Source organism: Lepeophtheirus salmonis, chromosome 4 (genome assembly GCF_016086655.4).
Source record: "Lepeophtheirus salmonis chromosome 4, UVic_Lsal_1.4, whole genome shotgun sequence".
Lineage (NCBI taxonomy): Eukaryota > Metazoa > Arthropoda > Copepoda > Siphonostomatoida > Caligidae > Lepeophtheirus > Lepeophtheirus salmonis.
The window spans coordinates 21,208,679-21,220,821 of record NC_052134.2 but is presented as its reverse complement, the minus strand read 5'-3'; the positions used below and the strand labels follow the sequence as shown (position 1 = coordinate 21,220,821).

The 12,143-nt window shown below is 32.8% G+C and overlaps 2 protein-coding genes across 2 annotated transcripts; one reads left to right on the top strand and one right to left on the bottom strand.

The window, feature by feature from the left end:
• The first annotated feature begins 3,113 nt into the window (after positions 1-3,113).
• On the top strand, positions 3,114-3,684 carry LOC121116321 (cuticle protein 7-like). Its single transcript, XM_040710553.2, has one exon. The coding sequence runs from the start codon at positions 3,169-3,171 to the stop codon at positions 3,562-3,564; it is 396 nt and encodes a 131-aa protein (XP_040566487.1). The 5' UTR covers positions 3,114-3,168; the 3' UTR covers positions 3,565-3,684.
• A 2,355-nt stretch (positions 3,685-6,039) lies between these two features.
• LOC121115677 (katanin p60 ATPase-containing subunit A-like 2) lies at positions 6,040-10,869 on the bottom strand. Its single transcript, XM_040709780.2, has 5 exons — positions 10,603-10,869; positions 9,771-9,853; positions 9,337-9,669; positions 7,640-7,926; positions 6,040-6,685 (listed from the first exon to the last, which is right to left on the bottom strand). Exons 1-5 carry the CDS (start codon positions 10,745-10,747, stop codon positions 6,247-6,249), a joined length of 1,287 nt encoding a protein of 428 aa, XP_040565714.1. The 5' UTR covers positions 10,748-10,869; the 3' UTR covers positions 6,040-6,246.
• Positions 10,870-12,143: the final 1,274 nt, after the last annotated feature.

Sequence of the window (12,143 nt, the reverse complement as noted above, 5' to 3'; positions counted from 1 at the left end):
CAGGTACTCCTTGATTATAGCCTCTGTCTTGGCTTCCATTGTGGTTATCAAAATTGATATTTATTCAAAACTGTTTGTTTGGATCTAGTTTCGACGCAACTAGAGTTTAAGGATAATATCTTGCAACCTTATATATATTTATATTAAATAAAGGTAATTGAACAGGACTTTCCATGGACCCCGTAAAATAACACTGTTTGATTAGGCAACAACAGCAAAACTCGTAAGTTAAATAATGCTTAGGATGTACAACTCCACAAATCCATTTTCCCTTGAAAAATACTACTCTTCTTATAAATTCATATATAATAAAATGTAAAGGATATTAAGGAGAAGAAGATGTTAAATATTATGGTAAAAGGCCATTTCGATAGAATGTCTTGTTTAACAGGTGTTGTAAATCATCAAGGTCTTTCATATTATATACACCACATGCATAATATTATTTAAAATAATTCAAATTTAATCTATATATAGGAGGATTAGCGTATTGACTAGAACGAAAGTGCAAATCCATCATGTGTGTCTTTAGTGACGTCGTACCTTTATTGTATCTCGCAACTTTTCCTCCTCTCAGAGGTGGGGACCGAAACTCGACTTGACCTCACAATCAAAGAATATTATATGTAACCATAGACTTGAAATGAAATCAAAAGAAATATGAGGACTCGAACTGGAGTCGATAAAAATTTGGATTTGTTAGTAAGGATTTGAGACTCAAGTTGAGCTCACAGTTTGAGAATTTTTCCCCACCACGCCCTCCCCAAAGATTTACAAAATCAGTTTGTAGTTAGACAAATCTTTTGGCCATGATTAATGGTCGAGTCTTTGAACTACGAATCCTAGTCGATTCTTAGGCAAAAAAAAAAAACAACGACTTAAGTTTACGTAGGACACGTGGTTATCTTTATCGTAACTTTTCCTCAGAGGCAGACAAAACGCTCAAAATCAGATGGTATTGAGCCAATTCTTCCGAAATATGGAATGATTATTCAACCACTGCAGGAATTGCTACCTACTTTTTAACAAGAGCTAATGTCAATTCAATCAATCTACCTTCAGAATACTGATAGGGGAAAAAAAGGAGAAAAATCGACAGCTGACAATAAAATTAAATGCAAATTTATATCTTACCAGCGAGGTAACGTGGGAAATTCAAATAGAACAAGGATTGTCTATTTATATGGGACTGTTTACAATCTACACTTGTAAGTCCTATTTATATTTAAAGGAACATAAAGACTTTATTCTGGTAGGCCTAGAGTTAAATAGAGTTTCTTACTTCAAAAAGATGGATTGAATCAATACAATAACAAATTTTTACTTAAATAACAAACCCAGATTTTTGTATATGTTGCCACTAAAACGAAAGAATCTCAAACTCTGCCAATGGGACATAATGGTTGTTTACTTATTAGTGATAAGTACTTCCACTTCTTTTTCCAATGCCAAAAGTGGTACACAACTATTAAAGAAATCAAGTATCTAGGTGATATAACTATCCATATAGATTATACATCAAAAACTCCACCTTATAAATGGAATTGATCTCAATGTGATTGATATAAGCTATTTCTGTGTTACATACATTAAAGAAATTGAAGGACTCTTATCAATGAAATAGTTTTCTTAGAGTAACAGACGAAGCAAAGTCGACCTAATAAGAAACGGGCTTCAAAATTTCAATGAAGGAGCAGTGGATAGAGGATTAAAACTCTTCCTGTTCCTCGCTTGGGCTTTCAGTCGATTATTCTATCTTTTAATGAAACCCATTAGTTCTTATGGAAGTATACGATTATTCTGTAGATCTTAAGGAATTTATGTATTTTTGAGCATTTTGACAATGATTATCGAGTTCAGAAGTCATTATGACAGACCTTCATGGGAAGGGGCATTCTGCACAATTCTTTCCATGAAAGGAGATAATATCTACAGAGTAAAGCACATCGGAGAGGCGGTCCCTTGAACAGAATATGAAGAGAGGATCAGAAAGCGTTTCGTTAGAATATAAATATGGAAAAATTTGAATTCCTAGGAAAAATAAGTTCAATCCAGACGTTGGGATAAATTTGTTATGCACTTCACTAATAATATTAATTATTTGTAAAAATTGTACGCGGCAAACTATAGATTCTTTATTAAAGGGAGACAATAATTAAATAAAGAATGAATCAATACGAAAAAAGAGAAAAAGCAACTACCGTCTTTCCCTTTTTACTCTCAAAAATGTAATTTATCTGTTCAAACAAGCCCAGTCTTTTGAAATGGAATTACCTCATTTTTTACATTTAAATTTTTTTATAGAAAACATTACTTCAATATGATGGTGACAGTTTTTTAAGGGAAGCTACAGCCTCTCCACCCCTACCCCCTGTGGACACCCGTGTGTTTCTAATTTATTTAAAGACCTGAGGATAATGTCTCCACCTTCCATTTATTATTGTTTAGTAATAGTTTCCTTACTAAATACATTTGCGCCATTTTCCGGATATTGATTTTTTTTTTTTTTTAGTTTACTCATATCTTATAGTTTTTGGAACTTTTTTTTGTATCTTTTTAGAGGGAAAGGTTGGAAAATACAGTTTAGACAAGGAAGTTTATAGAAATCTTATTGTCATTTCGTGTTTTTTTGTCAAAAAAGGAAAGAATGTTCTCAAAATATGTTTTTTTGTGTCACAATTTGAAAAGAAATATTCATTGTTCGTTAATTTTTTTCCTTTTTAAGCATTTTATAATTTAAAAAAAAGATTATTAAAAACCCTCAAGGGTAATTATCATTTTTAGACTATTGATCTGATTTTGGGGTTGTTTTCCTCTGTATCTTTTTTTAAAAAAAGCTTTAAATATAGAATGTAAGTAATGATGTGATACGTGCCTAACTCACATTACTTTGAATCCTAATGAATTACTTAATCCAAGATTGAAGTACAATAGTCAATTACAAGTACGTATTTTTTCTTTAGAAAATACCAAGCCGTGGTATTTAAATTTCATGTCAATGATGATGTAATAATACGCTCATTAATTACGCATACGCATGTTAAAGCGTACGCAGATGGATTTATACAAAGAAGAAGGCATGAAAGAGTATAAATTGATTCTCGAAATATAATTTCAACATCAGTTATCTACTATCTCTTTTAGAACCAAAAATCATTTCAAAAAGAAATGTTCCGATCCATCCTTGTTGTCGCAGTGGCTCTATTTGCATCTGCTCTCGCGGATAACCTTCCTCCTCCGCCACCTTACAAAACAGTTTCAGCACCAGCATACAAGCCCATCGTCTATGATGAATCCCCCAAGCCCTACGCATTCCAATATGGAGTAAATGACGAATACTCTGGAGCCAACTTCAAGGCTTCAGAAACTGCAGATGGAAATATCGTGTCCGGATCCTATACCGTTGCGCTCCCTGATGGTCGTATTCAAACTGTTTCCTACACTGTAGATGAATACTCTGGATATGTTGCGGATGTCAAGTACGAAGGTACTCCTGTCTATCCCAAATATGAGCCCAAGCCATACAAACCTGCTCCCCCTCCATACAAGCCATCGTCTGCCTAATGATGCATTTAGCTTCTAATCCATAGTAATGTTTTTACTATAAAAAATTAATAGTATTTGTTATAATTAATTAATTTTCTGTCAGAAAGAAAGAAAAAATATAAACTAATTTAACTCAAATTTTCCCTCCCATTGTTTCGGGCTATTCTTTTTTTACAATACTCCAAAATTGAAATGTGATTCGTCAACAGAAAAGTAATTTGGAATTATTTTCCTTCCACAAATTGTGTCACCAAATTATTATGATTCATCCTTTGCAAGCACTGCAAATTCCAAATTAAAGTAATCAAAATGCACCGTCACAATGAAAGTATTATACATTAATAGATGTTATGTATTTGATTAAGGCTCATATATCAAATGAAGGTTCTAAACTATAGTTAACATTATTATTGAGTAGTAGCTTATTTCATACCACACATTTGAGTACAAGCTATATAATCATGGTCTGAAATAAGTCTATGAAATATTGAGTTGTATGTATATATATACGATGTAAAAAAATAATTGGGTTTTTCCTCTTAAATTTTGCTAAAGATTTTTTTTTGTTTTAGCTCACAACACAAATATTAATTTTACAGTATCTTCACTCTGGTGTTAGGTCACTACTATCAAAATAAAAAAATCTAATTAGCTATGGACTTTTCCACTCATTTCTCTCTTATCAGTGTTCTAAACATTGTTGGAATGAGATCTTGTTAAGCTGTCAAAAATGCCAAACAAATATTATTTGTGAAGAGCTCCATAGTTGAGAAGATCTGGCTAACTACCAGCTGATTTTTTGCCTTTTTTTCTTTTTCTTTGTTGGGTTAAGGTTGCCGGATAGACTAAGGTAACAACTTACTTACAATAAAGTAATATCTAGTGATGAAAATTTGGGTTTTTTTAGCTTCTCGTTTTTGTTTGTTTTTTGGAGTTGGCAAACTCAAGAGTGAATTTTCTTATCCTCAGCCGTTGTCTTTATTATTTAATTTCTAAGGAGGGAATTTCCTTTTGTATTATGTTCAATTAATTATTCAAAACCTGATTGAACATTCGTGTGTGCTGATAAAAGATGGAGCGTAATCCTGAGGATTTGTTGCGGAGTTAAAAGTGTAAGTCCTTGTTGGACTCAGAGTACAATTGAGGATCGAAATCGGAGTAATTCTTAACTATATCCTTGTTTATTTCGTTCTCCCCCCCCCTCTCCATTGTCAAGGCTCCTTGAAAGCTGATCTAATGAAACATCATGAGAGCTAAGCTACACTCCTCCAAAAACAATTTCAAATTGTTAGAACTACCATTTTGATGTTTGGTTTTTTTTTTAACATGCCCAAAATAAACACAATTTTCCTTACTAATAAGTAACAATATCCTTCACACAGGTTACAAAAATATGAAATTTGAAGATTGGACTCTTTTTTTAGTTGTTACCGGAATATAATTCTTCATTTGTCAAAGTTGAAATCATTATTATTTCATTCTTGAAGAGAAACCAATGTATATACAATAATCACTAGTGTTTGAAAGATGAAGTGTAACTCTGAGGATTTTTTGTGGAGTTATAAATGTAAGCAAGGTTGTGACCTTATCTGTGTAGCGTTTCAAGCAGTTCTTTTCCTTCAACCGCTGAACCGGAACCCACAAAGTTGAACCGAGGCCGTAATCTCAGTTCTTGTGCGTTTCTTCCTATATAGAATATATAGGAAGAAAATATAATATATATAATAAAAAATAAATTATCTTTAATCAATAAGTCGATTTTCTGAGGTTTTTTTTTGTGGAATTACAGATTTTTTCAATAATTGTTGCACATCGCCAGGTTGATAAAGTCGTATCTGAGTTTCAAATAGCTAAGGACTTCTTATGGATCTGGAAATGTGGTTTTAGACACCCGAAGGTGTAAATAAAAAAGGGAAGGGGTGGGGTAGATTATGGATCCAGGCCTGCTACTAAGTTTGTCGGGATCCTATAATATGATAACTATAATATTTCTTAAGCCAGGGTTTCCCAAACTTTACTATGCCAACCCCCATTCTCTACACTAAATCATTTTTAGCTGAGGCCCTCTTATACGAAACATGTCTATTATGTATGTGTTAGAATGAAAGCAATCCTCAATTCTCCATCTTCCTGGACCATCCCCCGCCCCCTAGCCTCTCCTCACAGCTCCCACTTTGAAAAATAGTTGCTGGAGCTTGGCATACCACGCACTCTACATATAAGGTACCTGCGGCCCTATTTGTATCTATCGTTGGCACAAATTTTCTAGCGATGCTCCTTGTTTTAAGTACCTTTTACCAAACTGAGCTGAACCTGAACCGGCCACAACCTTCAGTGTAAGTTCTTGTGGATCCTCGGATTAGAATTGAGGATCCACATAATAGTAATTTCTGTCTATATCATTGCTAGATACAAAGTGGAATTTGTGCTTCATTCCTTAATCTTATAGTTGGTCTCCTTTCAAACATTATTCAAATTGTAAGTGTTACCACATTAATTTTGAGTTTCTTTTTATTTAACTTGCTTGCATTTAATGTTATTTGAATCTCTGTCCATTACATCAAAAGTAGCAAAAAAAATAAAATATTATTTTTATAAAGTCGTATAAAAAACAACAATATATTAAAAATTTACGTTATGGCTGTCAATACTGAAGACATTTACATCAAGCAATATTTGTTATAGGTCCATGAACACCACCTATTTGAAATCCATCATCCATTTTTTGTATTTATTTTCCAATTCACTTTGACTCCTTTGCTTTTCAATTTTTTTAAGAATCTCAGTCTTCAAATCTCCTCTTTTATAATATCCCTTTCCATGAATTAATTTTTGAGCAATTTGACTTTTTTGACAGGATAAAAGAACATTGACTATATCAGATCCAGAAAGTCCTTTTGAGTTTTTGGCAAAATCTGAAACGTCTTCCAGAGTTAAGGATTTGTCCTTTGAGAAAATATTTTTGGTAATTAATTCCTTCCGATCATTGTCATTATGAAGGAGTCCAACATAACATTGTTCAGGAAAGCGTCGTAATACAGCAGGATCAAGACTCCATGGTAAATTAGTTGAGGCAATGATAATTATATCTCCGTCATTCTGAAGTCCATCCATTTGAATGAGAAATTCTGCTTTTGATCTAAGTAAAGTACATAATACTATTATTTTGTTTGAATTACAATATTTTGATTGATGTAGTTAACGATATTTAATTTGACATTTTCGACAAAATTTTACTTTTTCAAACATCTTTAAATTTCTATATTGTTTGGTATACCCAATGTTAATCGAAATAAAAGGTTACGCCATCATGTAATCGGTCTTGCTATAATTTTCAATTTGATTTACTGTACCGACTGCAGGGCAAGACGGACAGGTTTTGACGTCAAAGAGTATAACAACGGTATATTAACACAATATAATACTAGAAATTATATGATTAATAGTAACAGTGTCTTTGACACCACTGTTAAAAAACGGATTTAATGTAAAAAAAAAAAAAAAAAAATCAGAATAGCGTCATGGTATAACCTTATATTTCCATGTAGCTCAGTTGCATCGCATTACCAATCTTTCAAATCTTATCAGGGTAAGATATTGAAAATGGGTCGTGTAATACGTCTTCTAGCACGATAATGCCCATAACATACGATTATTGTATCAAAATAGTGTCTCAAGAAGAAGGTAATGGAGTATCCAGTCTCTCGACATCAATATCATAGAAATCTTTTTCATTGGTTAGACTTGGTTTTTGGAATTTTTTTCATTTTTTTTTTTCAAAATTCCTAGCTATTCATTAAAAATTTCAAATATTAATTTTTTTGAAAAAAATATTTAAAAAATCTATAACTATTCACAAAAAAATTAATTTTTGTATGGAAAAAAATCTCAAATATGAAATTTTTAAAATAAATTTCAAAAATCTAATACTATTAAAACAAAAAAAAATTATTATCCCTATTTTCGCGTAATTTTTTTTTCATTTTTACCAAAAAAAAGGAACAATTCTTTAATTTTTGGAGCTAGATCTTGCGGACGCCCCTCTATATGGAACTTAAAGATTTAGTTTATCTTCTTATGTTATATTGTATACCTTCTAGATGCTTCATGCTCATGAAGCGATCCTCGATCCCCTATAATTGCATCAGCTTCATCCATAAATATCACGCAAGGTGAATTAAATCGGGCAAGTTCGAAAATCACTTTCATTAACTTCTCTGATTCGCCACGCCATTTGCTTGCAAAAGAGGATACTTTCAGATTAAGAAAATGAGCAAATCCCTTTAGTTTAGATGATAACGCTCGAACCAAAAGGGTTTTTCCTGTTCCTGGTGGGCCAAATAAGAGAACACCGGTGGATTTGGGGATTGAGTTAAATGCCTATTATAGAAAATGTATATTTAATAGCATAATTAAGAGCTGTGTGGAGATACATAATTAAGATAATAGTATTATTAAAATATTTTCTGGGCTGTCTGACGAGAAGTAAGATATTTTTGGAAGGGGGGCATTCAAATTTTGAGTGAATATTTGTATACAAAATACAATTGTAATAACTTTTTTTTTGAAATATAAATAGAATGCGTATTTATTTTTATATAAAATAATAGGTTTTTTTTGTTGTTTTTTTGCAAAAGTTTGATGCTTGTTCAATTATTATATTGTCTTTGTATATAAAAAAATTCCAAGTATGTAGGATGTCTGATAAAAAATAAATTTAATTATCTCATTTAAAATTTAATTATCATTCGAACATAAATATACATTTTTTAACATGTTTCTTAACGTTTGCGTTGCAGGGGCATGCGCAAGGGATTGGCTGGAGGGTTTCTAGCCTTTCTTTTCAAAAAATAAGGAATTTTAAAAAAAGTTATCATTCGGCCAAATTACGCCGAAGAGCAAAAAATTTAATATTTGAATTTTTTCCCTAAAATTTCAATTTTTTGTGATTAGCTATGGATTTTTGAAAAAATTTCCCAAAAATTAAATTTTTGAAATTTAAAACATATAATTTTTCTAATTTTTTTCCAAAAAAATCTAGACCGATTAGACAAAATAAATTGTTTATAGAATAACATCAGATGTTTTTTAAGTACATCGACGTTATACGAAGCTTAAACAGAGATAACCCGGATTAATTTAGATCCTGTTGTCTCTTATATGTATACAGTATTTGTTCTAAATCTTATCGTGTACTTTTGAGATTTTTTTTTTAGAAAAAAATGAATGACAGTTGATCTAGAAAAAAAATAGTCTCTCATAATATATGAGACCGAAACAAAATCGATCCATAAAGTGAGACCGAGTCAAAATCAGTCTACAATGTGAGACCGAAAAAAATTGACCCACAGTCTGAAACCGCGGTCTGCACGAAAAAATCGGTCTAGAAAAAATCACTAAAGACTAAACCCAAAAAAAAAAAATATGTCATGGAACGAGTCTCAACACTAATAACTACTATCTAATTTTGGGCATTTTTCTATTTCTTTTCATATGAAAGGCTGCATGATCTAAAAGGATACCGACATGCTGAATATACTATGTATATGTCACTTGGCCGAATATACAATGAATATTGTTATTTCCCAAAGTATTAGGGAATATTAAATCGTCTCTTAGGCTTTTGACTGGGATAACAATATTTTTATTTCCAAAAAGAGGATCCTGATAAAAATCATAAAACCGGACATTTGGTACATTTATTAAAAAAAAAGTCATCGGAAATCTCGGACAGGGTGTAAAAAGAGGATCTTAGTTTTATTATTATTTCAAACAAAAGTAGATACTCACCTCTGGATTTATCAAGGGACAAATAATGGATTCTTCTAGAGTTGTTTTAACATCCTCATGTCCAATGACATCAGTCCAATCAATACTTTTATTTGCGCAAATCATTTGGTCACTAGAAATTAAATGAGCAAGATCTCTCAATTCATCATTCTTAAGGAGGGATTTAGGTACGTTAAGGTCGTTGGGGAAAAGAAGTTCAGTTGGAGGGGGTACTTGATCACTACATGTCTTTTCTAAGATTTTTTTCGGCTGCCTTTTGGAAATCGGAAGTTTTTTTACTCCTGCATTAACTTTTCTGGGACGACATAGTTGGGGTCTTTTATCAAATCGAACCTAATGATTAGAACAAGCGTGATTAGTTTTCTTTAGAAGAATCTTCCATTGTTCTGCATTGCCATGATTAACTATGTGATGAACAGATAAAAGGTTCAAACCTGATAATAGGATATGAAATCCGACAAAATAATAGAGAGATCAATATTGTCACAAGGCTCCATTTCGTCCACTCCCCATGATGCTAGAAATAAATACCGAAAATGATAATATTAGCAACTCTCTAACAGAGTGTTTAGACCAAATGTTCGTTTTCACAATGATCGCATAACTCTCAAATTACTAAAGTGGTTCCCCAATTTGAGGTAGAGTAATATAAAGAGACAATTACATATCTTAACTTTAATTTTTACATCGATCAGTGAATTTACAATGGAGCTTGTTGGAGTTCAATGACTAATGCAGACACACCGCGGTGAAGATTAATATGGATACTAATTTTGATATCGATATTTACCGGCTTTCCCATGAGAACCATATGAAACATTAGAAAGACTCTCTTGGGCACCAAAGGCTCTCAAAGGTGACTGAGAGAAAGGCAAAGGACCAGGAGGACACCAAGGAGATAAAGAAGTAAGACAGAGTTTATTTAGACCCTGGTAGAAAGACACCACAACATATGGGTGACTGTGGGAAGACCCTGAGTTTAGAAACAGGAGTCAAACTTTATAGGCAAAAAGATTCAGACATCACTCTAGGACAAGAACTACAACACAATTTCCAAGAATTGTTGTCCCCTATCCATCCAGACCTTAACCTAATGTACTAATTTCCATGTAACTATTTTGAGTAACTTACCAATCTGGAATATAAACATCGAAATCCCTCAATATATCAACAGCAACTTTGATAAGTTAGGTGGCATGATAGCCGGCGAATATTTGACATAAACACCGGGTATTATTTAGTACAAAGATATTAATTGATAGTTACCCTGAGCTTCAATTGAGTCCGCAGCATCAAAAAAACCTTCAGAGCGAAGCTCTTGTACAATGAGCACAATTAAAGACTTTCTTAGTTTGGATTTTTCTTTTTTCTCAGAGTTAAGTGAATCGTGATACACACGATTAGATTCCATAGTTTGTAAATGTTTCAGATAAGACAAGAGGGATAATCTATGTATACCTGATTCCTTTCCTCCAAAATGAAGGAAAGCCCCTTATTCTATAACATAAACTAAAATGGAAAAAATAAGATGATTCAGAATTAAAGGTATTTATTTCTCGGCGGAACCTCATCAATTAAATACAAATTTACACTATATTTCATTGTCAGCTATCGATTTTACTACTTCTTTCCCCTTAGATATATATTGTAAAGGTTTTTAATTGATTAAATTGGGATTAATTCTGGGGGGAGAAACAGATAAAATGACTTTAATCCTTACAATCCATCAAAATCTATCTCTTTAACGCCAAATTTTATTATATAAGGAAAAGACCCTAGTTTGTATTAAAATATGTTATTAAATCATTATAAATTCTTATTTACTTTATTAACTACAAATTAACTACATTGTATATATTATAATTGCAAGGATAAGATATATTTCTCTAATTATCTTACTTTTCTTGTATATAATCGATCCAAAACAAAATTAATTATACAAATCTTGCCTTTTTATAGGTATTTTCACAGCCTATTACTTTGATTTTGTCTAAATTTCAATGTTAAAACTAAAGATATCTGACAAAAGAGCTGTTTAAGGTACCTGGAAGAAGAAACAAGGCCTTCATTCAAGTCTTTTGGAGCTCTGGGTAGTATTTCGAAGTTTATTGAGCCTAAGTTATTTTTTACCGGGTAGTACATTGAAATCTGAACAATTACTAATTCAATAACTAATTAAGGTTAAGGAAAAAACAATTAGTTACAAAACAAAGCAAACTTGAGCTCTCTAGCTCACGTTCAAGTCGAGAAAATGATACTTGAACGTGATCGACGAATTTCCATTCGTGCACTCGAAGCGCCTGGCCGTCTGCAGGAACACTGTTTACACCGTCAGCAAGTCTGACACCTTGAAGAGGAAGAAGGGATCTGTCAAAAATGCCAAACGGGACGCGGAAGAGTTTTAAAAAAACCAGCCCAATCCCCTCAAGCCCATGCAAGAGATATCATCGTTTTACACAAGACTGTCCGGAGAGCTATCAAAAAAGTGGGTGGAAAATCCATGTGAGGGTGGAGAGGCCACTTTTGAAACCAGTAATGAAAGAAACCCATCTCCTTTGTTACAAGACTCTTTTGGCCCCCTACAACCTTAATGCGAACCTCCTCGTCAACACCTTTTTGATTTATGTCGAGGGGAAGGCCAGCAGTGTCCGTCATCCAAACACCCAGGCCCCTCAAAGCATCTGTCAGCCAGCACTGAGACACCATGACACAAGACTACGCGGGAGGGGGCAGCCCTTCTGCCCTCCCCTGGAAGCTATCATTGCCGCTAAGGAAGGCTACATTAATGACTATGGGAGCTCAGACAC